The sequence below is a fragment of the Passer montanus genome, unplaced genomic scaffold (genome assembly GCF_014805655.1).
Source record: "Passer montanus isolate IOZ18808 unplaced genomic scaffold, ASM1480565v1 scaffold6, whole genome shotgun sequence".
NCBI classification, from domain to species: Eukaryota; Metazoa; Chordata; class Aves; order Passeriformes; family Passeridae; genus Passer; species Passer montanus.
This window is the reverse complement of record NW_024371037.1, coordinates 10,862,694-10,889,643: the sequence shown is the minus strand read 5'-3', so window position 1 is coordinate 10,889,643 and position 26,950 is coordinate 10,862,694. Positions and strand designations below refer to the sequence as shown.

At 40.0% G+C, this 26,950-nt stretch overlaps 2 protein-coding genes across 3 annotated transcripts; both read right to left on the bottom strand.

Moving 5' to 3' along the window:
* Positions 1-276: 276 nt before the first annotated feature.
* GPR85 (G protein-coupled receptor 85) lies at positions 277-4,759 on the bottom strand. 2 transcript variants are annotated; one of them, XM_039726971.1, is made up of 2 exons: positions 4,623-4,759; positions 277-2,961 (listed from the first exon to the last, which is right to left on the bottom strand). In XM_039726971.1, exon 2 carries the CDS (start codon positions 2,784-2,786, stop codon positions 1,674-1,676), a length of 1,113 nt encoding a protein of 370 aa, XP_039582905.1. In that variant the 5' UTR covers positions 2,787-2,961; positions 4,623-4,759; the 3' UTR covers positions 277-1,673. The 2 variants fall into 2 exon arrangements, with proteins under 2 accessions (XP_039582905.1, XP_039582906.1); XM_039726972.1 differs by having other exon boundaries at positions 277-2,936; positions 4,623-4,727.
* A 19,380-nt stretch (positions 4,760-24,139) lies between these two features.
* Positions 24,140-26,655, bottom strand: SMIM30 (small integral membrane protein 30). Its single transcript, XM_039726902.1, has one exon. The coding sequence runs from the start codon at positions 26,560-26,562 to the stop codon at positions 26,377-26,379; it is 186 nt and encodes a 61-aa protein (XP_039582836.1). The 5' UTR covers positions 26,563-26,655; the 3' UTR covers positions 24,140-26,376.
* Between the last annotated feature and the right edge of the window lie 295 nt (positions 26,656-26,950).

Genomic DNA, 26,950 nt, shown 5'->3' with positions numbered 1-26,950 from the left:
TTCACATTTTCCAAAATTAAACTGTGAAGTTAATGTCAAATACTGTGTTGTAACTTTAAATATAACTGACATATTAGAACAGATAGATGGGTAATTATGATAAACTACACAATAGTGCTACTGCAGATAATATCATTTATCAATCCTGTGGTCCCCATCATTCATGCATTTACAGTTTGGGAATACAGTGACTGCAAAGGATAATAATTCATAATGGCTACATTCTCAGTACTTCATGCTAGCTCACTAGACAAAATAAAAAAGGTTAATTGTATAACTGGAAAAATGTAAAATTTTATTCCAAGAAAATTAACAAGCTACACAGGTAAATTTTGGCAAATGCAACTTTATATTGAAATCCACACATCTGTATCTTAAAGAAGGAAAGACTCACAGACTCTAATGTATTTCTAAAATACTAAGAAATCATATTATATGCTTTCACAAGTTAAAACTGAAATAATTTAAAACAACCAATACACCAAAATGTGCAGAAAATATAAACAAGACTGTGCCTTCAGTAGAATAAATGCTTCACAAATTGTGCAAGATATCATACTAAGGCTGCGGTCTCCCCATGACAGCTGTCTTAAAATATAAACATACATCAACTGCCTGTGTTTCTCAGAACAAACTAGAAAGGGCGGCACACCTAGAAAAAAATCATATAATCCCAGTGATGTGCATATTGATTTTGGGAACCATTGGAGTAAAAAGGAAAAAAGAGGACTAAGTGATCTTTCATGCACTCCCAAATGACTGACCAGAGTTATTGATTTAATTTTCCTTGCTTATTTGCTTCAATGCTAAACAAAATGGAAGATACTAGATAACCCTTTAAGGCAACATGTGTTTATTCTGTATAATTATAACTGTTCAATTATGACTGGATATTATCATTAACGTTGCCTAACAGACTGATATCTAGCTTTTTAAAAAATATAAATAAGAGTCTATTAAACTTTATACCAAATCAGCAAAAAACACAGAATACAGTTAAATGTTAGTAATTTCACTGTTAAGGAAAATGGTAATTAGAAAGAGTAATATATTTGGAGAAAAAAAAATTAAAGTCAAAATCTGAACAAAAAAATACCACTTTGGAATGCTCCCCAAAACTTACTCACAAGGCAAACAGATTTGTAAGTGTGATAATCCAATAATGCATGGCACATCTTTAATCAGTTACAGTACTTGAGTCCCCAGTTTTCAGTCTTTGCAAAATAATAATTGTATGAAATGTTTTAAAGGTCTTCAGATGTCTAAAATTAGTTTTATCAACACATTAACCTCATATCAACTTAATTTATTAAGATGTCCAATGCTAATCTTTTTGATGTTCTTATTTTACGTAGTGATATACACAGCATTTAGCACTGATACTTAGCACCTGCTACTTTCATAATCTAGATTTCAACCACATAAAGGAATTCAGGGCAGTAGTTCAGTCCTTTGTTCTTAATTACAAACCTTCAGCAGTGGTCAGCAGGAACATGTTTAGGTTTAAAACAGGATTAGAGGTGAGCTATTGCAGAGACTGCAGAATGTTGCCCAAATCCTTACAGCTGCTGACGTCCCATTCTTGATTTTCTCCTCAAGACATGGCTACAGGCCACAATTGCTTAGCAGAGAATGGTAGTGTTTCACAAGGCTAAAGATTTACAGATGCTCCCTCATATAACACAGTAAGGTTCCCTTGGTAACCTGGATTTTCTGCAGTAAAGAAGGGTTGTGCTGAAACAGCGCCTCAGCTCCCTGTTGGAGAAAATGCAGACAAAAGGATTGATTCCAGCTTGGGCAAAACTCATCCAGACAGCGGCCGTTAGAAATCCCCCAGGTACTACAGGCCCTCTCGCAAAAACTCTCCAGTAGCAGGCTACCAAATAGGGACCCCACAAGGTCAGAAAGAGGAATGTCATGATGTAGAACATTCTGCTGATTCTCTTCTCCATTTTGAATTCATCTAAAACCAGTAGCCTCCTCCTGCCTGTGGTGTTGGCGTTTTGCCTGATTCCCAGCAAGGTTGGAGGTGTGGGACCCCTTCCGAATCCAGCCAGCCAATTAGCAGCTGCTTGACCACTCGCTCCAGGACCATGAAAAGTCCAGTTCTGGCTCACTGCTGCAACAAACTGGACTGGCTTCATTTTCCTGCGATCGTGAACAAAAAATATCAGCTTGAGGTAGACAAGCTGTGTGGCTAGGAGGATAAGGGCAAGAAGAAGCATAAATCCCAATGAATCATTAGCCCTGAAGGAACGATGCTGGAAAGTGCATTGGTCTTCCTCCCTAATGAATGAGTAGGTGCCCACATCTAAAACTGGGGGGAAAGCCATGGCTACAGAGAGAGTCCACACCATACAGATAACAGCCAAGCAAGTCCAGAAGGTCAGTCTTTTTGTATAAAAACGGTGGTGGGCAATAGCTAAGTATCTCGTGACGCTTATGCAGAATAACATGAAAGCAGTGTGAAAGCAGGACAAAACCCCCAAAAAGGCAATCACTTTGCAAGTAAGAGTCCCATACGTCCACGTAGAGCCATTTTTTACCGAGGTGAAAACAAAAGGGAAACAAATTGCAGATCTGAGGATATCTGAGCAGCAAAGATCCAACAGGAAGTAGTAAGGAGCTCTATGCAAGGTCTTATCTTTGACTAGCAAAATGGAGATCAGAAGGTTACCCACCACACTGACTCCTATTATGAAACCCAGTGAAGTCAGTTTCAGAAAAGCTGTTAAAGGAGAGAGATTTTGCAAAATGTTGTCAGCTGCATGGCTGTAGTTCGCCATAGATGGATGGATGATATGTATATTGCCTCAGTCAAGTCTCATGATCTATATTTAAGAACAAGGAAAAAATAGATCCATACATCTTACTGAAAATGTAATCCACAAACAGAACTGATCTTGTGTCTAGTCATACAGTACATCCTCTTCTTTCTGATTTGTCATGCCATCAAAATATCTGAAAAAAAATCGAGCTATCAGTTCTTAAGTTAACACAAAATGATATCAGAAAGTGCTAGCAAAGATGTTAATTTATGGAGAACCAAATGAAGTTGTAAATTTGAGTACTATTGTTTGTTTTTAAAAAACATGAGGCTTTTTTTTTTTTTTGTAGTGACTATTTAGCATAATTGACTATTGGCAGATTTGGCTTGTTACAGTTTCATGACTGACCAGTGCCCCTTATATTTGGTAGCACATATAATTTCACAGTTAAAGCCTCAGAGATTTTATGAATCAAAAGATTCCCAGTTTGCAAGCCCAAGAGTTAATCACTGACATATTTTTTAAAGAATCCCCAAAGACTGCTGATATTTTGACATTACCTACATTTATTTTATGGCTACAGTATTTGTCAATGTTTTAAGAGGCAACTGCTGTGTTGATATGGATCACACCCAAAGAAACCCTGCAGAATTTATGTTTTTTAACCCAAGTCACCAAAGCACATTAATCACACAGTGTTAGTTTATGCATTTTGTAAGAGAAACAGTATTCACTATCCCCCTCCCTTCCTGCTATAAACAATAATTTTATCATTTAGCCTTTTAGATAAACAGGTATCTAGACAGTCGATAGCAGTATGCTTTAGGGTGTCGTCCCCCCCGGCCTCCCCCCCTTCCCCCGTGCTTTAATGCAAATCGTTAAAGCCCCGACATAATTCATAATAAGCAACGGTCACTGTAAATACTGAGCGAAAATAGGCAGCACAGCCGAGATAGAATGCCCACCCTTTCGGGAGAGCTAGTTTTGGTTATGCTTAAATAAACATATAAATTGTTGGTTTATTTTTATATTTCTTTTTATTGGTGGCTGTTTTTCTTTTTTATTTTTTTTTTTTGGCTAATTAGGGCTCCGTGATTCCCGTTAATCCTCCCAGTGAATCGTACCGGATTTCATGCAATAAAATAAAATAAAGAGCTGTCTTGCTGCTTTTATTTTTTTTTTGGTTTTGTTTTGTTTTTCTTTTTTCTCCCTCCAGAGCCAGGGACAGGAGCCACAGCAGGCATGTCAAGGCTCCTTCGTTATTCACACGAAGTGTTTCCTATGCCACCTCGGGTGTACAAAGGATATTCCCACTGAATCCCAGCAAAATCCTTCCATTCTTACCGTCCACAAAAGAGCCTGATTGCTGCTGTGTAAACAGAGGCTGATCAGATCATGGCATCGTTTTAAAACCATGAAATCAGGCTCCCCCTCCCCCCTGCCGCCAGCCCCGCCGCTCCCCCTCCTCCGTGGAGCTGTCCCCGCGGCGGCCGGCCCTGCCTCCGCACACACAGCCCGCACGCTCCACGCACCGCCACCGCTGGCACACTCACGGCGCCGCTGACACACGCACCCACGGCCACAGCCGCTCCCCCACGCCCGGCCATGCAGGGCTGGACTGCGCCGCGCTGGAGGCAGCCCGGCTGCGCTGCCTGCCATCAGCCGCATCTGCCGGAGCCGTGCGAGAGCCCCCCGCGGCGGGGAGCTGGGCAGAGCGGAAGAGGCATTGTCTCTGAGGGCTTCCATCATGCCCCTTCTTTGGAAATGAGCCCCGCAGCCCCGAGCGGGAGAGCCCTCTCGGCACGCACCTGCAGCCGCGGCAGCCCTCGGCGCCCCCAGCCCCTCTCCTCCTACCTGTTGGTGCCGGAGATCCCCACATGACAGAGCTGCTCCTTCCCGCCGACCGGGGGCTGCTTTACCCTGGCGGTCTTTTCTATTCTCCTCTACCGTCATTCATTCTTCTTTCTCTCAATCCTTTTCCTTTCTCCTTTTTTTTTTTTTTTTTTTTTTTTTTTGCCTCGGTGCCTTGGCTGAGGATCCAGTCAGCGGCTCGGGCGGCGCATGCTCGCCGCGCCTCCCCCCTGCGCGCCGAGCCCCGTCCTCCCCTGTCGCAGCGCCACAATCTCTCCCTGTAACGCAGCGGCTCGGCCGCCTCAATGAGGGCACGGCAGGCTCGGCGGCAGCAGCTGCTGCTGTCTCAGAGAGGGCACGGCAACCTCGGCCGCAGCAGCAGCGTCCTCAGTGATGCGCAGGCAGCCCCGGCGGCAGCAGCCTCCTCAGTGAGGGGAAGGCAGCGTCCTCAGCGACGGGAAGGCAGCCTCCTTGGCAGCTCGTTCCCATCGCGATGTATAGCCGAGCTGGATTTATTGGCGAGCCTGGGCAAGCCAGTGAGGAAAGGGAGGGGAAGGAATTAGGTCCTGCGCTCCTTGTTTATGCCTCTGGGCTCCCCCTCCCGCCCCATTCGCTTACGACGGGGGTCTGGAAGCGCCCGCCGCGCTGCGCGTCGCAGCCTGTCAGGAGAGGCACCGGGCGGTTTCTTCAGCTGCCGCTGCTCGATCCTCCCGCTCGTGGCTCGTTTTCCTTCCTCCCGATTCCCACCCGGTGAATTCCTTCTTCCTGACCCCCGAGCCAGGGAGGGCTCCTTAACAAGTGCCGTTGTTCGCGGAGGGCGCATTCGCGGCGGGGCCGTGAGGACAGCGCACCTTTCCCCCGGCAGCCCGTGGAGCAGCTTCCCGACGCGCAGCCCGAAGCCGGCGCAGAGCTGTCAGCGCGCTCGCTGCATGGCGGCGGCGATGAACCGGGTGTCAGCCTGCTCCGAGCGCGGCGGGGCCCGCGTTCCCCCTGGGCGCGCAGGGCGGCAGCGGCGGCCGCCGCGGAGGAGCGCCGCCCAAGCCGGCCGGCGCCGGGAGGCGGCGGGCTGTGGCCGGGGCCGCCGCAGGGGCCTCCCGCCGGCCCCCGCACCCGCCGGCACTGACCCGCGCTGGTGCCACCGCGGCAAAACCAGGGGGAAGCGGGGAGGACTGGGATCCCTCCGCCCTCCCGCCTCTTCGGTTTGCGTGGAAGTTTATCCGGGAGAAGTGGGAACATGAAGGCCGTGCCCCAAGAGTAATTCGCTTTGGCTGCAAGGCAGTTGAGGAACAGCCTCTTTTGGGTTGAGAGATTTGGATCCTGAGGAACTTCTTCTCTTGGAGCTCCCGTTCAAGCCAGAATAAATCCTTCTGTGGGACAGATTTATAGGGTTGATTCATAATGTGTGTCACATCCGTGAGACCGTTAGTAGACTACAGGCATTTTTTAAGGCTGTTGTCAGGTTTGGGTTCTTTTTTTTTGACACTCACTAAAAGGCATTGGAATTGGTTGCCAAACCACAAAATTAGCTTCAGTAGCAGCCTGACCAAGCCTAGAGGTCTGCAGCCACTGGAAAAGACACGTATTTAAAACCAATATCACACTACTTCAACCATGTGATTTGCTTCAGATAAAATTTATTCTTAGGCAGAAAACTGACACAAACCTCAGGTGCTACACAACTTTTAATTTTTTCTGCAAACATAATTATGAGGACATGGTGGTGCTCATCTTTGGGGCGGCGCAGCAGGGGTTAGCTTCACTTTTAAAAATTGAGTGGTTGTTAAAGTTACTACTTCAAGTTGCACTTCTCATGTTGCAATCACCTAAGCTGTCCAGAGCCCCCTCATTTGTTTGTTGTTAAATACATGTACCCTCAGTGACATGAACGATGACCTTTGAAGTCATTCTTAAAATGTGAAGGGCAAGGAAATAGCTTTAATGGTCTCTCTAATACAGAGTTCTCCAAATGCCATGCATGGACATGAAACATTTGCAATGCAAGATTAGGAAGATTTATAATATGTGGTACTGAATGACTGTAGTATGGTCATGGTCAGGGCCTATTTTTACACTCTGCTATGTGTAAGAATGATGATTTTTTTGTTAGAAGTAAACAATGAAACACAATCATCATTGTCATAAAATAGTTCCAGTGCCACATGTTTTAACTTTTTTTTTTTCTGTCTGGGCTTTCTTTTAGAGCTGTTACAAAATTATATTGCTATATAACATTTTAAAACTTGCTCTCCTTTTAGACCTGCAAAAAACTGCTTAGAAGTAACCTGTGAACTTCAGAATTCATTCAGTGTTCAACCACCAGTTCAGCATAAATCGATTTGTCGTCACAGGCATAACCTGAGAACAAGCGTTCTAATTTTGTTCAGCAAAATGTAGACATCTAGATTGAAGCGCCACATAACAAAGTTAGTTTCCTATCACAGAAATCACTGAGAAAGATATGCATTAGGGAGCAGATAGTCTCATTTTGAGTCACAAATCTAAAGTCCATCATATGGCTTGAACTCCATTCTGTTTGTTGTAAGGATAGAGTCAGTCAAGAGAAACCTTTGCTGCAAAGTGAGAAGAGTGGAGTGACACGATGCTGTGTTAAACTGTTGCATAGGAAGCAGGTCATGTCCTCCATGTAGGGGGAAAAATATCCAAGAGTCATGGGGCTGAGAATCTGGAAGTTGAAGGCAGATGTCAGAAAAAGATGGCTCCAGAAAGCAAGAACAGTTGGAAGGCAGGGAGAAGAGATATGAAAGGACAGGTGATGAGGTCTGTGCCAACTAGTTCTTCAAAACAGCTGGACTAGAAAGGTTCAGAAAAAAAAAAGTGTGAAGCAGCCCAAGTTGCATAGTGGGTGGATTGGGGGTAGCCAAGAAGAATTTCTTGGGGTTTTGGCACAAGGAAGGATCCCGAATCTTGAATAAATTGTCCACTACACAGTATAAGGGGGTGGAGGGGGGGGTGGGGGTAACACTAAGGGGAACACAATGGAAGCTTCAAAACACAGGGACCCATGGTCCCAAACAAGCATTCCAGAAGAAGTGATTACTCTTAGGGAAATAAATATCTTTCCTTGACTTTTTTTCTTTTCGTAATTATATACTGCTGTGCTCCATGAAGGAAGGGTAGAAAGAAGAGAGTGTAAGTGAAGTACAAGCACAATCAAAAGAAGGTTCATGTACCTTATTAGAGTTAGCAGCAGACTGACTAGAACTTTCACTAGAAAAAGAGAGAGGCGAGATGATTTCACTGATTTTCTGATTTAGATCAAAGATGAGAACCATCTTCAGGTTTGGACAGCTCTGCTCTAAAGTTCTTGAGAGTTATGGCACAGAGCTCTTTCATTTTCTCCTGTTTGAGTTATTTAAGTATCATGGCCATGAAAATAACTGGTGAAATACTCAGCTTTGTTGGTGGTGACTGAGGATTCTGAATTCCAAGTCTTTAGGATTTTCTCCAAATTAGGTACTCTTCAAGAATGACCAAGGAACACTGTTTAGTGAATTGGATCCACTAAGTCCATTCCCAGATCACGATAATCTTTTTGGAGAATCCTACTTTGATATTCTCAGTCTTTGATATCATCTGCAGGTCTGGGCAGCTCTTTCCCATGAGGTGATGCTTGGGTGCATGTGGCCAAGGAGCCAAGATCTTGAGTGCAGACATGGGGCACAGTTCAATACTATTGCAGAGGAATTTGTTGGTGTGTAAGCAGCATTTGGGGTAACTGCCATCCTTTTCTTTTGAGGATATGTGCCTTGAAATTCACAGTTGTGAATCAGGTGAGGATGCTGGGTAATTCCCATGGTTTTGAACCTTTTCCTCAGAATGGGAGAGGGTTTTGAGAAGTCTGACACTGAGAAATCTCACTAATGGAGTCTGAGGTAGAGATTGGGTTAGAAGAAAGGCTAGTGATTACAGTTGAAAAGATGGGTTGACATATTGTCCTCACTAAGGTCAGTAATGTCTCTCAATTATTTCAGTGGAATGAGGATTTCAGCATGGGGCCAGAAGCTGTCAATAGCTAAAACATTTCAGTAATTAATGTGTTTACAGACTGTCTTGAAATTTATATATACACAATTTCAACCCATCCTGCATAATGTGAATTTAAGCTCTGTAGGATTTTCCAATATTTCTACAACACAGGAGAAATAATCTACAAGGTGTGCCTACCCCTGTGCAGAGGCCAACACAAGATTTATGTATTGCTTGAGAAACTGTGATAGATGCTACTAAACTGCATCCTTTTCAAAGGGCTCAAGGAATTTTTTCAAGGGAACTTTCTTGCCCGTGCAGTAGATTTGTGCAAGTTTGGAACAGTATTTAAGTAGGACTTGTATAATACAGAGACCTGTGTAGGACCCCTGCACAATAGAGAATGTCACCTGCAATATATTTGGTTCTTATCCTTAGTAAAGTGTTTTCAGAGTAAAGACATTTGTTGGCAGTGTCTGGCTCCTGGGTTGGCTCTCAACACAAACATAAATTTCACCCCACGCTGAAAATCTCTTCAGTGGTCTCTGCCTCAGTGATGCATCTTTTTGCCTACAACAAAATTGCATTCATGTGACTATAACAATTCTTAGGGATAATAAATATATTTTTAATGTTAGCATTTAGCCAGACCCTCTGATGTTTTATAAATATTTATCAAAAGCATTTAATTCAGTATTTTAAAAAAATATTTCATAGTTGGTTTTGAAAATTAATCTTTGTTCTTAAAAGTAGATCTATGCTGCACTTTTACACAGGAATAAATGAAGGTTTAAATACAAAAAAACTTATCTGCCAAACATCTGAAAAATGCTTTGTCCTGCAAAGAAAAACCTATATGCTTCTAAAAATCTCTTTAGATACTTACCTGTATCCTTAGACTTCTAAATACCTTTTGCCAGTTTGTTCACTAGGACTGAATTTCAAAGACTGGACACATCTTCTGCATTTAGGTTTTGTAGATAAACTGCTACATCACTGTAGCAATGTTAAGTTCAGTTATTGTGCAGTTTAGGTAGTGTGGACATGGAATTACTTGACTTCACTTGCACCTCAGGTAGTTAAAAATGCAAATTAACAGTGGCCGTGGGTACTTAGCAATGTTAACTTGCACTTGTGCATTGAAAAAGATAAGGTACATTTTTAAGATGCTGGACTTCAGAAATGGTGGTTTTACATATATGATTACAGGGGAAAAGAGAAAAGAGAGTGTTAGTGAGTCAAAGGAAGGTTCATATGTTGTTTCTGTTGTTTGTGCACCATATATGTATTGTACTGTGCTGAAGAATTACTGAATTGCTGAAGAATTACTGAATTACTGAAGAATTACTGTGCTTGTTTTCATGGCCAAGGATGAGTGGTAACAAGTGACTTAAAAAAGATAAAGCCAATCACATCCACAGTGATGCAGATCGATGATGAAGCTCCATTGAAGGGGAAAAAAAGGAATTTCACAGTATCTAAAGTAGTTTCAAGATGATACATTTGTTGCAATAGTATTTTTGAACTGTTAAGAATACTCAAGAGTATTTTTCTAATACTTTCATCTTGGATCTCTCCATGCAAATATATAAATAATGTAATATTCAAAATGTAATCTTTATGCAATTTGCTTAGTTCAAGTTTTAGGTTGTTTGGTTAGATTTTTTTCATAGTGGAGGGTAGGCACTATCTTATATGTCTGTATAACAAGTCTTTTAATGTGAATTATTCTGAACTTGCAGTTTTGTTAGTGGGAAGCATTGAAATTCTTATTCCATCAACAGTTTTTAATTAATATGGGCAGCACTGTAAAGATGCCTCAGGAACTGTGCCATTTTGCCAGTTTGTTCACTAGGACTGAATTTCAAAGACTGGACACATCTTCTGCATTTAGGTTTTGTAGATAAACTGCTACATCACTGTAGCAATGTTAAGTTCAGTTATTGTGCAGTTTAGGTAGTGTGGACATGGAATTACTTGACTTCACTTGCACCTCAGGTAGTTAAAAATGCAAATTAACAGTGGCCGTGGGTACTTAGCAATGTTAACTTGCACTTGTGCATTGAAAAAGATAAGGTACATTTTTAAGATGCTGGACTTCAGAAATGGTGGTTTTACATATATGATTACAGGGGAAAAGAGAAAAGAGAGTGTTAGTGAGTCAAAGGAAGGTTCATATGTTGTTTCTGTTGTTTGTGCACCATATATGTATTGTACTGTGCTGAAGAATTACTGAATTGCTGAAGAATTACTGAATTACTGAAGAATTACTGTGCTTGTTTTCATGGCCAAGGATGAGTGGTAACAAGTGACTTAGATAAAGCCAGTCACATCCACAGTGATGCAGATCGATGATGAAGCTCCATAGAAGGGGAAAAAAAGGAATTTCACAGTATCTAAAGTAGTTTCAAGATGATACATTTGTTGCAATAGTATTTTTGAACTGTTAAGAATACTCAAGAGTATTTTTCTAATACTTTCATCTTGGATCTCTCCATGCAAATATATAAATAATGTAATATTCAAAATGTAATCTTTATGCAATTTGCTTAGTTCAAGTTTTAGGTTGTTTGGTTAGATTTTTTTCATAGTGGAGGGTAGGCACTATCTTATGTGTCTGTATAACAAGTCTTTTAATGTGAATTATTCTGAACTTGCAGTTTTGTTAGTGGGAAGCATTGAAATTCTTATTCCATCAACAGTTTTTAATTAATATGGGCAGCACTGTAAAGATGCCTCAGGAACTGTGCCTACAGCAGGACTCTCAGCTGCAGACCTCAGGAAGACTATTTTTACCTGCACACCTAGGTAGGAGAAAGAACCTCTTGCCAGAACATCAAGACAATGTGAACCAAACTTAGTAAAGTTCCTGCTAAATCCAGTCTCTCCACTCTCTTTCTATGCCACAAAACCTGTTGATGTTTTGGTAAATGAATGTGGAACAAGAGGGAGAATACTTTCTTCTTTCTCTATACAAAAGATAAAATACTATTCCTTAAAAGTCTTGTAGATGGGATTTGTTGAAGCATATGCACAGACACACGGAATGGTCTTACAGAAATAGTGATTCATTTATTTAATGTATTTTCATCTGCTGTTTAATTAATCCAATTAATTGTAGATCTTTGAGTATAATCTACAATAAAATATGTCTTTCAACCACTGTAAATACATTCCATTCACTATTTGTTTTTCTCTGCATGACATACGGTAATGCGAATACATCACAGTGGTAAAATTCAACAACCAAAATATTTGAAAGCAGCTGAACACATTAGGAATTCATGACTAAATCACCATGGGTGAAAAACATAATTTTTGCATGAGGCTTATCTAACAAATGATATGAAAACAATCTGGTAAAAAACAGGTAGAAAGCATTCCAGAATTTAGAAGTTGAATTGGGAGCACTGGCCCAGGGCCACGCTAATGATGATTTGTTTCTGATGCAGGGCTAAGCAACCTTGGCCTCTTCAGTGACTGTTCCCCTGTCTTAGCTTATGGCACTGTATCAATGACTTTTGGGTAGAAGGGGAGCATGCCATACAAGAAAAGGTTTCCTGTCAATGCAAGCCAGCAGCTCAGGACCACTAACATGGCAAGATTTGTTAATTTACTACAGTGTTACAGTGATTTTAGAAATGTTGTCTGTTAGCTCTAGAAAGCTTGTAGATTTTGTTTTTTAAACAAAGTGTTTGGTTTGTGTTTTTTTGTGCACCTCACCCCTTCTCAGGTATTATGTTTTATAGTCCTTTTGTCTATGCGATTTTAACATTTGATTTTCAGTAAAATGCTTTCCCACAGCTATACAATACTTCTGGTTTACCTTGCTAAATGGAAATTCAGGTCTTGAAATCAGCTAACCCTGCTGAAGCACAGAGCAGCTCTGCAGTGTCATGGTCATTAACAGTGCCAATCACAGCATTCAGGAACACATTTTTCCTATCACCATTATAGGCACCAGTGGAACACTGTGGAGCAAAATGAATGGGGTTAGTGACATTACAGAGCAGAATGCTTGCCTTGAGAGACAAACTTGAAAATGCTTGAGAGACAGGGGAAAGATGCCTTCTTCCAGCTGAACTGTGTCCATATTTGTGCATCCAATATCTAGCACAGAGAGACTCATGTGAGATGCACATAACTTTGCCTGTAATGTAAACCTAGTCTATCCCAAGCTCTGTCATAGTTTTCCAGCATATATGGATATGTGCTGAATAATCTTTGGCTGGGGGGACTGCTGGGTTAGCAGGTTTTTCTCCCATCCCTTTTAGTGCTGTTGGTTCACTAGAGATTATTAGCATGTAGTTGGGGCCTAATGAAAGGAGTGATTATGGTTCATTATTTTTCATATACCTTCTGTCATAAAGCTATATAATGGCTAAGTGAATTTACACATATTTCTTTCCTTCCTTCTCTTTTAAACCTGAAGGCTGATTCTAGTGAATCATGAGCAGAGAGGTCTCAGAAGCAGGTGAGGTTCCTATAAATTTTGTGAATGTAGGTGTTGGCTGCTTGTCCTAGAGTTTACCTTTTTCCCTTGGCTGGCCTCCAGTTTCAGACTGTCCACACCTCCCTAGGGACTGTGGTCTGTAACTGAGGCTTCAGTATACAGTGATTCATCTGCTAGTCAAAACTGGCCGTGGCCTGGAATTCTAGTCCCTTTCCTGTTTGGTGTCATGGTGACCAGGCTTGGCTACGCTCAGCTGTGCAGCCGAACAGGACCCTGGATATGTCACTGTGGTTTCTGTGTCTGGGGCAGAATGGCAGGTAGCAAAGGCCGTGCTGGTTTTGTGACAGGCTGCACATCCCATTGAGCAGTGCAGTACCAAACCGATCCACAGCCACACTGCTGAGCTCCTCGTGCCTCTGCTGCACTTACTGCACCATTTCTTCCTGTGCTCATGGAATTATTTGCATGACTATTATCAGTGCATAGGGATATATGTCAAATCAATCATTTTTGTAGAGCTGAGATACACAAATACTTCCATTTTCTACTATCTTTAAGGTAGGTTAGAGGTGAACCATGGACAGTATGTTGTAGGATTAGAGAGACTATTTGACAATAGAATTTTCTATTTCTAGCAATATACTGAGGGGGGATTTAAAAATAATAGGATAAAATAGGATAACTGTCACTGACATCTTTCAAAGCTGTCTTTTAGGCTGTGCTTAGGAACAAAAATTAACAGTGTCAAGGTAAGAAATATTTATTTTTTGCTGATATGACCAGTTCACATCTAGGCATAGCCTTCCTAAAAATCTGTTGTTCAAGTTTTAAGATAACACATACAGTGTACACATTTTATATATTTAAGTATAGATATGACGTATATGTATATATGTGTGTATTATATAGTATTGTGTAATGACTCTGGATTGCTGTAAAGCTCTGTAAATAAAATATAAATTGTTTTAAAGGGTATAATGCACAAGATTGAGACAATGGAGAGTCAAATCTGTAAGGTCTGAGTTGGAGGGTGAACATTGATTTTGCAAGCAGTTACCATGAATATATATTGTACTACCAAGCTTTGGGTCTTATGATGTAGAAAGTGAAAATAGTTTTGGATATTCTTGTCAGATCACCTGTTAACTGTTCACTGCAAATAATTTGATGCCTAGAACCATGGTCCCATTTTGTCAGTTTGTTGGATATTAAGCACGAAATATTCCCATTTATATGTAGAATAAGGAGAAATAATTTTAAGTTTTTACATTTGTGAGGATGCAAGGAAGAGCCTCTCAGTAAAGGTAGGTGATCTTTTTAAGAAACACAACAGTTTGAATTCTGCAGATACTATCAGAACAGCACTGTGAAGGCATGGTAGGAGGAACTGCATGAATGCATCTTGGTCGTAACTCTAAAACTGTAAATATTCATTTCCTACTGCATTGCCTGTTTCATGGAGGTATGAAAGAAGGAGTGTTTTCTTTGAAATGCCACCTGCAAAACTAATCAAGCTTAACTGTAGCAAATGGCAGTATCTTTTGCTAAATTGGACTAGTATTTTCATGTGGTCAGGCAGTATTTGAGTGTGATATTTAAAGAAAAGAGTGAGAAATTGAGCAGAATCAGGATGTTGCCCTGTACTACACAAGACAGTCTGCTGGCAGGAGAAATGCATGGGATCTGGTCCCAGCTACACAGAGGGTTTAGTGCTGGTTTTTCTTTGTTTTCTCATTATTACATAATATCAGGCTATGGAGCTGAGACCAGGACCTAAATCTTGCTGTAAGGGGCAAGTATCCTAAGCAGCAAACAAGGAAGTCAGTCTTTTTTGCCCACATCTCACTCTCCCTCTCTCATTGCTGTTGCATTTTAATAGCTGGAGAATCCAGGATAAACAGGAGACCATGCTTTCCAGGACTCTACTGTCTAGTACTTCAGAGAACTTTTTTTGAAGCTGGGAGACTGGGCTTGAATTCCAGCTCTTCTGTTTTGTGCAATGTCATTAAGTACTAGGTGTAAAAAAAGCTGGATTTCCTGCAGCATTGGGGCATTCACTACTGCTGCTGTACCTTACCTGAACACAGCACTCAGGTCAGACTCTGGTAGGGACATTGCTGGGAGCAAGACATCTAGGTTATGCTCTGTGTCACATCTGGACCACTGGGATTCTGCACTGCACGCTCTAGTCAGTTCTGTATGTGTAAGGAAAGTTTTCATCCTAAAGTCTAAAGGGCAAATATCAAATGTCAATTGAAAAGTTAGCACTGAAAAGTATTTCTGCTGCTGCAGTGAAGGATTTCTTGGTCCTTTTTGAAGGATTCTGCTACAGTCATATTTTAGATAATTAAACTACCTCTTAAGCTCTTACAATTCCTGACTGCATAATTTTATTAAGTCTCCCTGTACTTATTTGTTCTCCGTTATTAAAACAAAATGTGGAAATAAGAGATCCAAATAATATTAATCTGTTTTTCCTAATCTGAGATATGTATGTAGACAAAAAAGTGCTCTTTTAATGAGTCAACACACCAGTTCCTCTCAGTACAGTACCAGCAGTAACCAAGTAAATAATATCTGTTGCGTAATTCTGTGCTGCATTTTAAATTTGGTATTAATGTAATGCTTCAAAAGCTAACAGAACATTTAGTTGATATACTGTATCTCTCTATTATAATATATATATATATATATATATAATATATATATATATATAAAATATCTCTTCATAGGTATGCATGCATAACAAAGCTATGGCAATTTCAAGAGTTTATGTAAAACGTATGAATTCTCTTTGAATTTACGGGTCCTCAAGATGTACCTGTTTCAACATGCATGCTCTGTATTGATAAAAAGAATATTCTTTCTTTTTTCCTAGCCTATTTAGTGCACTGAATTTTCAAAGGACACTGCCACAAGGCCAACCATGGAACATAATGAAATGCTGGCAAGCTGAAATCAGATGGAAGACCTTCAGACTTAAAGATCTGACAATTGCTCTTTATGTCTGAATGATTTATATTCCCATATAGGTTAGTTACCAAAACATGGATCACATCTTGGGAAGAGAAGCAAAAGTTAAAAAAGGGAAGGTAACTTAATGGCCATTCTGGAGTAAGACATAAGAAAGCAGAAAAAAAACTTGTAGCAGGAATGTAAGAAGTTATTTTCTGCTGTCACAGCCAGACAGAGACAGTTGAAAACATAAAATTAGTGGAATAACAAGGCTAGATTCAAATTAATTTTTGGCCAATTTAGGCAAACCTAGTTAGACAATAAATGGAGATAGGATAACCTTTGGTGGATACAGTGAGAAGTTGGAGAGAGCGAAAGTAAAGGCCTTAATTGTGAAACTTCCAGAGTTCTGGTATATTTGGCATTCTTGAAATACAATTATGAACAGACTTAAACCAAAACTATTTTAAGGTGAGGTAGGTTTTCCACCTTTAAACTCTTTAACCTTTACTTAAAAGTCTGTAAATTTGGGGTATGGCTATTTAAGTATAGTTCTTAATAAACAGATACACTTTCAAACAGAAAGCAAAATTATTTTCTTTAATGTAAAAATCCTACATGTTAATTCATGCCTGAGGGCTTCTGAAATTGAAAAATACAAGAAAAGTAAGAGGATGAATAATTACTTGTAGTAAGAATAAGTTGAGACTTTAACATTGAACTTCCAAGTGCTAAAATGAAGGATGAGATTCAAGTCTAGTAGGCTTTGGCATTATGGTTTAAGGCTTAGGTATGCTGTGATGTGAAAAAAAGTGCATTATATAGCAGTTTTGAAAAAGGATTTCTTAAGCCTCTCTACCAAGGGATGGTGAGAGATTTGTTCTGGTCTGTTCTGTGTTAGCATCCTAGAAGGAACTTTTGGAACCAGTGTAGTTTATGGGTTTCTATTACTTTGGTAGTAAGTTTAAAGAAACATATATACTTATAATACTCTTTACAAATGTCCCAGTTTCATAAAAGTCACATCTTTCTCTGCCTTTGAAATAAGACCAGAAATAGTTCCTGTAAGCAGGTGGCAGGGATTAACTGTTTAAAAAATGAAAACCACATTTTTTCACTCATAAGGTTTATTTACTAAGAATGTATTTCTTGTGAGACCAGGTTGTAGCTTTTGAAGTCCAGGACAAAAGGAAAGTGGGGATGCAACACCAGATAATGAAAAACCAAAAACCCGGTGCTTTAAGAGGACATAGAATTCTTACTGACCAAATTGCTTAGCTACTACTGCCTGAAAGAGTACATCTAAGGTATGTCTGTCTGTGGCTCTGCCCTGTTTCTAGGACATTTATTTCCCAAAGCCTGTATTTTACACTTAATTGGGCAACTTTCATTGTCCTGAGTTACAACAGTTGACATTATGATATATTAACACAGCAGACTGGCAATTATTATGTACAGTCAATTTCAGATTATTTTGGTAGTACATAAAGTGATCACATGCTTTACATTCACTACTGGAAGGTCAGTGTCCCTTTGAAAGTAGAAGAGATTTTAATTCTTAATACCATTAAATCTATTGGGAGTTAAGCAGAGAAACCTCTGGCAAAACTCATGAAATTTCAGATTTCTAGTCCTTTACATTTCTATCTATAGCTATAATAATTTCCTTGCTGGCCCTTCTGAAATTGAGAGCATGTAATCCTTTTTACTGGGATTTCAGTGTTACTTTTGGACAGGAAAAGAAAATCTATGAAGTTCTTATTTAATACATAGAACCTCATGTAGACTAGGTAAAGGAGCTCCTAAGGAACAGTTTGCCACAAACACACATTGCTTTTATTACTGAAATAGTGAGAACAACAAGGCAGCAAGGTAAGCAGATGTACATCAGACATGTATAGCACACATACATTAAAAGTCTGCAAAGAAGCACTTTATATTAGTATGGTGTCCCTGAGCATGGGTTGACTTATGGATTTTCCTTTGCCTTTCTTGATAAATCCTGGGAAGGGGCAAATCAGTAGAGTCTAAGTTGAATACGCAAGTTCTAAAGTGTATTTGTGGAATAAGAGTGGGGAGACTATTTTTTTCCCTAATATTTATTAAGATGTAGGTCAAATAATTTACTGGTAGCAGACTGAGAGAAAAAAAAAAGACAGAATCTATTTTAAGAACCAATTAGATTTTCACATAAATGGAAATCAAGAATAATTCTGCTGCATTACACAGAAGTATAAGGGCTGGTGCAAGGTCAGAATGAAGCCTCTTGTGTTTTCTGTTTAAAATGAATTTAAATCAGGATGACTGCACTGATTTCAGCAACTTCAGGCTGTTTTTAAACCAGATGAAAATTTGGCATTCAGTTATCACAATAAATAATTCAGCTAATATTTTTCTAAGGAAAGAGATGTAGATGGAGACTAATGTGGCTGCAGTTCCCAATGAGCACCATATGGTGCAAGGTGCACTACTGGTCAAATGCAGGGTCCCCTCCATCCTATCAACGTGTCTACTGCATCCAAACTTGTATTTTGCATTCGACCTTGTCCTAAACTCCCACTGATGCCAATGGGAGCTCCATGTGCAACCAGGTCTTTTATTCTTGCTGTCAAATCTTAATATTTTCAAAATGTTGACTTGGGCAGGAGTTAACATAATTCACATTTGGGGCTTTACACTGAAGCAGTTGAATTCCATTGGAGTACAGTACTAGCCCCATAAACCCATTTCTAAAAATCCCACTCCGAAAAGAGGATTAGTGTACATGTGTTGCATTTTCTCCCTTTTTTCCCTAACCTTTTAATGCCTCAGGGATTGAGTTTCACTAGACACAGTGGGAGAATCCTGGTACATCTGGTTTCCCTGTGGTCTTACATGATGACTGAACAGCCTCACAGCTTTTGCAGTCAGGTTCCCTATGGGCTCACACTGTGATTAGATTTGTTCACCACAAATATATCCTTGTTTGCAATGAAGATACGAATGAATCGAGCTTCTGTTTATGCATCCAATTTACAACTAGGATTTCATAGAATCACACAGTAAATTAGGTTGGAAAGGACCTCTGGAGGTCACCTTGTACATTTCTTGGCTCAGACTCTTCCCAAAGATGATTTCTGTTTTCTCTTTTTTTGGATGGACAATTTAGAATATCCTATCCTTTCATCTGACAGTGTCCTCTGCTTTTCTACTTCTCCTAGATGTATTCACCCCAGCCCACATGGATGCTGTATTTTAAAGGATTATATACTGGGGTTTTTAAAATTAGGTGTACCAACAATACTAAATTTTGAAATGTGAAATCTGGCATGGAAGGTTAAAGATGTATCAGCCACACAGCTATTCCTGAATGTTTAAACAAATAGCTCATCACCTATTTGGCTTTCTTCACAGCAGGAGATGAATCTATGGAGCGAGAGGGTAGCAGTGGCCTGGGCATGCTTTTGGCACCCAGGGAGACACAGCTGCCTGTCGCTTCCTAGGCAGGATTTGAGGTTAGCCAGCATCCTGTGCATCAGGACAGCCTGCTGCCATAGCCTTGGCATGGGGGATGGCTGTGGCAAAGTTATGTGGAATTCAGAAGGCAGTATGATCACCTCTTTAGAAGAGCTTGATTTCAATTTAAGGCAATAATCTTTTTTGGGCTGACTTCATTGAGATTTGCACTAGAACCATAATTATTACAAATAATATGCACTTGTTCTCTGAAAAGCACTTTTTGTAGATTTTTAATATAAAAATATTTTTGTGATTTATCGGGTTTTTTCCTGCAATACTCTATTGTATTCTGCAAATATGATAGGATGAAAGACATGGCTGTGTGACATTTAGTGCTGAATAGTGGTTTCTTATTGGCTACTGCTCCTTATATACAATCAACATTCTTAGTTTTATTTTTTATTATTACTTTTTATGAAAAAGGACTTCCTTTGTCTTCAGTAGATATATAATATTTTATAGATTATATACTGTCTACAAATACTGGATAGTCTTTTGGAATTTGATTACAAACGGCATTTCTGAAAAGATCACAGTTTTGAAAAGCTTAACTGTTCCTTGCTTTTCATGCAGATGCTGAAATAAATACATGCTCTGTTGAGGAAAAATGAGACAATTTGGCTTCTGCTGATCTTCCAGGTCATTTGATAAGATAAAAAATAAAATTTAAAACTGCTACCATGGGACTTATGAACAATCATGTTACGTTAAAGACTGAGAAATAAGTGCAGGTATTGAGCATGTAATTTCCATAACCATATCAGTTCAGAAATACATTGGCAGAAAATGTCCTTGAAAAGTTCTAGAATTAAAGACATTCTCATTTCACAGGTAACTCATGAAATGGAAAGTGAACAGATATTGATAAAGTGACTGTTGTCTTCACTTTAATTCTGCTGAGATTAAAATCGGTCATGTTTTAGGATGGTTGGTTTTCTGTGAGAGGGTAGAGAATGCCATGGAGTTATTTTATTTATTATTAGCACTGTCACAGTGTGTACAGTCAGCTGCACAAACAGAAGAATGGAAAAACAGAAGAAAAAGACAGACCATTCTCTTCTAAGTTTTACAGAACTGTGTTCCTCTGCAGTGTTTTAGCTCTGTTCAGGAAAAGAAGGTAATTTTCATGCTTTTATACCTGCCAAGAGGAGCATAGCATTATGAAGATGTATGTAAAATTTTAGTGCCTTGAGTGAATGGCAGCTGAGAAATCTGCCAGTACTGTTGGTTCCAGTTGAAATTTCCAAGACAATGACTAGTGAGGAGGAACATGGCCAATACAGGAAGACAGAAGCAGAACACAAACTTTAACCCCAGCAGCAACATTTAGTTTTCGGCATCAGTGTGCTTGTGGACACAGTTCTCTCTTCCCTGCCTCTAATGTTTGCACCTCTAATGGAGGGCACTCTGCTTTTAGGCCTTCACTTATGCTGTGTAATACACCTTCAGCAAATTTGCTGATGACACCAAGCTGTGTCCTGCAGGCGACCCACCAGAAGAAAGAGGTGCCTTCCAGAGGGACCCTGACAGGCTCAAGTGGTGATCCCATGTGAACCTCATCTCATGAAGTTCAACAAGCCCAAGTGCAAGGTCCTATACCTGGGTTAGGGCAATCCCAGACACACCTACAGGCTGAGTGGAGAGGTGATTGAGAGCAGCCCTGCAGAGAAAGACTTGGGGGTAATGGTTGATGAAAAATTCTACATGATTCATCAGAGTGCACTTGCAGCCCATAAAACCAGCTGTCCTGGGCTGTATCAAGAGGAGTGTGGCCAGCAGGTCAAAGGAGGTGATTCTCCTGTTCTACTCTGCTCTTGTGAGACCCCACCTGGACTACTGGGTACAGTCCTGGTGCTCCCAAATAGAAGAAGGGCATGGAACTCTAGGACCAAGTCCAGAGGAGGGCCATGAAGCTGACTGGAGCACTTCCCCTAAAAGACAGGCTGAGAAAGTTGGGGCTGTTCAGCCTGGAGAAGAGAAGGTTGCATGGATACCTCACAGCAGCCTTCCAGTATCTGAAGGGGGCCTACAGGGAAGCCAGAGATGGACACTTCATCAGGAACTGTAGTGGCAGGACAGTGAGTAATGGGTACAAACTGAAAAAGAGGAAACTTAGGTTAGATATTAGGAAGAAACTTAACTGTGATGGTGGTGAGACACAAAGAGGTTGCCCAGAGAAGGTGTGGATGTTCCAACCCTGGCAGTGTTCAAGGCCAGATTGGATAAGGCTTTGAGCAACCTGGTTTGGTGGGAGGTGTCCCTTCCCATATGGCAGGGAAGGTTGGGACTAGATGGTCTTTAAGGGCCATTCAAACCCCTTAAGACTCTGACTCTATGACTATATGGGTCTCTTTGCTTAGCACACTAAAGGGATATTTTGTTTTATTCTTCTCATGGAAATCTCTGTTTTGATCTCATCAGATGAATGATCCAGAAACAAAAGGCTCTGCTGACTGCTAGTATGCCTGTACCTTAATGTGACAGAGCTTCCCACACATTTTCAAGATCCATTACAGAGAAACTGAGCTGAGGAAATTTGGAAATATTTTGAATGCCTATATAATTTTATTGTTCTTTAAATTTCAGTTCAAAGAAAGATGTACTTTTATGTTATTTACCATATCATACCTGGTATGTAAATTCAGGTTCCTTGCTGGAAAACTTGTTTTCCAAATGTAATATTTGGTGTTACTATGTATTAATGTGAACTGAAAAATCTTTGTAATTTAAAAACTGTTTACATTCTTTAAGAATTGAACATTTAGCAATGTAGTCAGTGTCTAATGTATTAAAAACCTGTAATTTGAAAGTTCTGAATATTGATTTTGTCAGGAATTAAATAGTTTGGGTCCTGTGTATCAGTAGTCCCATTAGATCTTGCCCAGTATGTTTTGCTGCATTTGGTTCTGAATTAGTAGTCTCACTTTTTTCGTCTGGTGAACAACACATACTTCCTGTTGACTTCAGATGATTTACTCTTTGTTCAAGTGTAAATTGGGAGGACACCAGCCTCAAGCTCTCCTTTCCACTACTCCTAACAATCTCATCATTACACCAGTTTGATCTGCCAAACCTTTCATCAGATGTAGAAATGAATGGAAAGATTACTTCTCTAGCATAGTAATTAGTGCATTTACCATTTAGTGTAAATCAGTTCATCAATTTAACAATGTTTATCTTGTTATAAACAGTGAACTCCCCTTCTCACATAGCTTATGTAAAGGGCATTATGCAAAGAGGAACCAGGGCTTCAGACTGTGTTTAACTGTGTCTGGTCAGTACACAAGAGTCTGGGCTAGTCCAGGGACAGCTCCCATGGAAAGGCATAGTGGCTGAGAAGCACAACACAGTATCCTGGAGACACCAACTATTTCCTGTGATTCCATTGTAAGACAGTGATTCTCCTTCTACTTTGTTCCAAGGATATAATTGGGATGCAAGCATTAATACCTGCAAACATATAAAGGTCCTCAAATGCAAGACATAGAACTGCCAGGCCTTACAACAGTATTAAAGCAGCATCACCAGCAGCAGGATTTATCTGAGTAGGAGAAAGAGGTTTACCAGCACACACCTAGAGAAGCAAGTGCATTAGGAGCTGTGTGAAACCTTTGTATTCCAGCCCCAGGTACTGCTGTACACAGCAGAATGGTAAAGCCTAGCTGGTGTGCAGCACGTGAAGGTATGTCAGGAGAAGTGAAGTCCTTCTGTCCATTCACAAAGAGACTGTACACGGACTGTTAAATGTTTTAGGATGGCAGTGTTTTAGCTACACTATTGTTAAAGCATATGGAAATCATAGCAGTCAAAAGCTACTCTTTCTTGTCCTGCAGGTTTTTTTTAATCAGAGCGTAGGTTGTGTTTGTTAAGAGGTGAACATTGTCAGGCTGCTTCTACTTTCTGCTCTGAAAACAGCTGCTAATAGTACTAGCTTAATGCACAAAGTGAACTGATTGGTGCAGTAGCTGAAATCCTGAAAGAGCTAGAACTCCATTTTTACAAAATGCTTCGATAAAACTAGCTCTTAAAAAACTTCAAATAACTAAAGCAATAGAACATAATATTTCATTTAAAAAAACCCCAAAAAACCCCCAAAAACCAAAACAACCAACCAACCAAAAAACCCCAAACAAACAAACAAAAAAAAACAAAAACAAAAAAAACCCCAAAAAACAAACCATCCCAAACCAACAGAAAATGGTCTTTTAGATCCTTGTGTCTCCAGCAAGAAAACTGACATAAATAGCTTTTCTGGTATAAAGGGCAACTACGTAAGATATGTTGAAAATTCATAGTCAAAAGGAAAAATAAATACTTCAAGTTTTCCCTGTACCAGACAAACAGGATTCATTGCAACTACAAGCTGACTGCGTGAAAGTAAGGGGACTAGCTCCCTGAAGTGCTTTAAAGTAACAGTTACTGAAATGGGATAAACAAGCAGTAGGACCATGAGAAGTACAATCACACAAATGTTAATTGAAATCATACCTTATAATAGATTAGTTCATAAAGTTATTTAACATAAGCAAAAGTAGTTATGAAAATAATAGTCAACAGAAGGAACTCCAACAGTTTCAGTCACTTGTGTCATCTCAATTTTCCTTTTCCTAAGAATTACTCCATCAAGCTGTTGACAAATCATACATCAAAGTTTATTAAGACAGGAAAAACAGGGGTATCTGATTTTGCACTCAAGTAATTGACAAATGCAAGTCTTTAACAATAAAGCTTCTATCAGAACCCAGCAAACAAAGCCATTATGCTGTGCAAACACCTTTCAATGAAGTACATACAGCTTTGGGCAAATAATATAATGTCTCATGTCCCTGTTGCCTGAACATAATTAACTGTGTTACAATTTTGTTCTCCTGCAGTGAAACTGTTGCCCAATTCTGTGAAACTATTGCTAGGGATCTTTTCTAAGGTATAGATAAAGGAGTCTGTGAAAATCTGTTTGTGTTAAAATGTATTCTATTGAAAGACTTAATATTTTACTGAAAAAATGGCAACATTTTTTAAGTTTGGAAACTATAAAGTGAATAGTAGCAATTTTGTGGGGGGTTTTATTGGGCATTTTTGTTTTGTTTGTTTGTTGCCTTTTTTTTTCTTTTTCTTTTTTTTGTTTAGCTAAACTGGAACTTCAAAGATCACACTTCAATCTGAGCTTGCACCCACCCAGCTGAATTATCACTAACCAGATAATCTACTGCTGCTAGGCAGCTTTCAAAGGTGATACTTCTGTCTGAAGGGGAAATTAACAGCCTCTTAGGGCTGTAAATTTCATTTCTACATAGTAATTGTGCATTCTGTCCCTTTCTTCCAAAAACCACATGCTGAAATCAGGATCTAGAGAACATGATCTGCCCACCCAATTACTTACATAAGACCTGCCCATAGCCATCACTTTGTGCTCTACTGAACAGAGGCACAGAGGAAATGGAAGAATAGTATCAAAACACACGACTCTGAGAGATAAAAGCCAAGATTTCTAGCAAAGAGTGGCAGTGTCCACAGCACAAGATCAGAAGGAAATTCTTTGAGCTGCGGAGAGCTCATCTTCCTGTGCTCCTTATTCTGCTGCTGTTACAGATTGTGCTCCTTGGCTCAAGCTGGAACACCCTAACAAGTCAGAGAGACTTGTGGCAGACATTCTCGGCTGAGCCATTTCACCTTTGGTACTTAAAGAAACAGGTCCTAGACACACTACTGTCTTTCAACCATATACCACACAATCTGACTGAACATGAATAGAATAAGACTATTTCCATCTCCCATTTTGCACCAGGATTTTTTACTTTGGTTTTGGTCCTAATCTTCTTGTGGAAGTCATATGCATCAGTTAGGGAAGCCTAAATGTTTAGCTAGCAACATAGGTTTGTCACGAGGAATACACAAGAACAATGGACTAACTGACTAAACCCAGGATTTTAGCAAGTTATTTCTACATTGCAAAAGAAACATGTGCACAATGGTCTTGTTACAGTTGTAATAACCTTCTAATGCAGAAATACACAGAATTCCTCATCAAAATAGTGAAGTCTTCAGTTTTGGAGAAAAAAGTGTAAACACGAATTGAACTAAGACTTAAATCTGGTGTGCCTAGAAAAAAGCTGAGTACAAAAAATAAACAAGAGACCAAGAGACAAAGCCCATATTCCTAATCTGATTTACATAGCTTTTCTGTGAAATACATGTTAGGTAAAAATGGTGATCTCATTCTTAGGTGTATCTACTTGGTAGTAAGAACACAGGCTACAGGAGTGGCATATTTTAAAATAAAAATACTCTAAAAATACTCTAAAAGAAAAAAAAAGCCTTTCATGTTTCCTTAGTTCTCTTAAGTCTTATCCATGTGACAGCAGAAGTGAGCTGTTAGGTGTTAACTGTCATTACAGAGAATGTGAGCGTGAGCACACAAGTTAGAGCAGTCTGCTCGCTAGCTATCTAGTTAGGACTAATTTCAAAACTCTTGTCATCTTGACTGGAAGATTAATAGCTGCTTCCTCCTGATTAAACATTGAAACCAAAATTATGGAACTTGTTGATGGCCTCCCTCACATGCTAAATTTATAAACTTTTACTGTGAGCCACTCTGTAGTTTTACTTCCTCATTCAAAAAGTATTTTACCCTTCTCTAAGGCAATAGTTAATCACTATTATCTTTTTGTAATAAGGACAGATCATACAAATCCCTTTTACTAGTAGTCTTGTACCGTCTTGACTCTGTTGTACTGAACAGTAAGAGGGGTTAGCAGAAATATCTACTACATATTTTTTTGAAAGTTATCCAGAACCAAAGCTCAGTCTTACACCCAACCCCAAGCTGTGCTCACACATTCACTTCATCTGAGCATGTTCTTGAAGTCACTGCTGCCCATTCCTTCTCCTTGCGTACAAGCCAAGGCAGGCGCAGAATCCAACAACACTGACAGCGAGGCCCAGGAGGAAGGCAATGGTATCTCCTGCATCCAGGGCTTCAACTACTGGCAGCACCAGCAGCAGCGACACGAGGATCAGGAAAAGTTTTGAGGTGTTCTCGGTTGAAGGCATGTTGGCAAGCAGCTGACCCCAAGGGGAAGTTAAATGAAGAAACTGGTGGACAGCAGGTACTTCACTGCTATCTACAAGGAAAACAAAAGGAACATTACATGATTTTCCTTCCTCGTGGAAGACAAATCCCTGGATTTGTCTTGCCAAAAGCCAACTGACTGATGCATTACAGATATCTGTGTGGAGCTCATGAAATTTAGGTTTATCTTCCCAATTACAAAAGTAAATGACTTATAATCATGAGACAGCCACAATGGATTTGCTTTCTTGTTATGTAACTCTGTGGAAACCAATCTTTTGAAGACTTACCGTGAGGTAATGTCAGAACAGGCTCTCCTGCCTGCAGCTACCAGAGCCTGCCTACCTGGTGCCTTGCTGCTAGGCGGGC

Excerpts from the sequence above, each read along its gene's own strand:
- GPR85 (XM_039726971.1), bottom strand. The coding sequence starts at position 2,786 with ATGGCGAACTACAGCCATGCAGCTGACAACATTTTGCAAAATCTCTCT.
- SMIM30 (XM_039726902.1), bottom strand. The coding sequence starts at position 26,562 with ATGCCTTCAACCGAGAACACCTCAAAACTTTTCCTGATCCTCGTGTCG.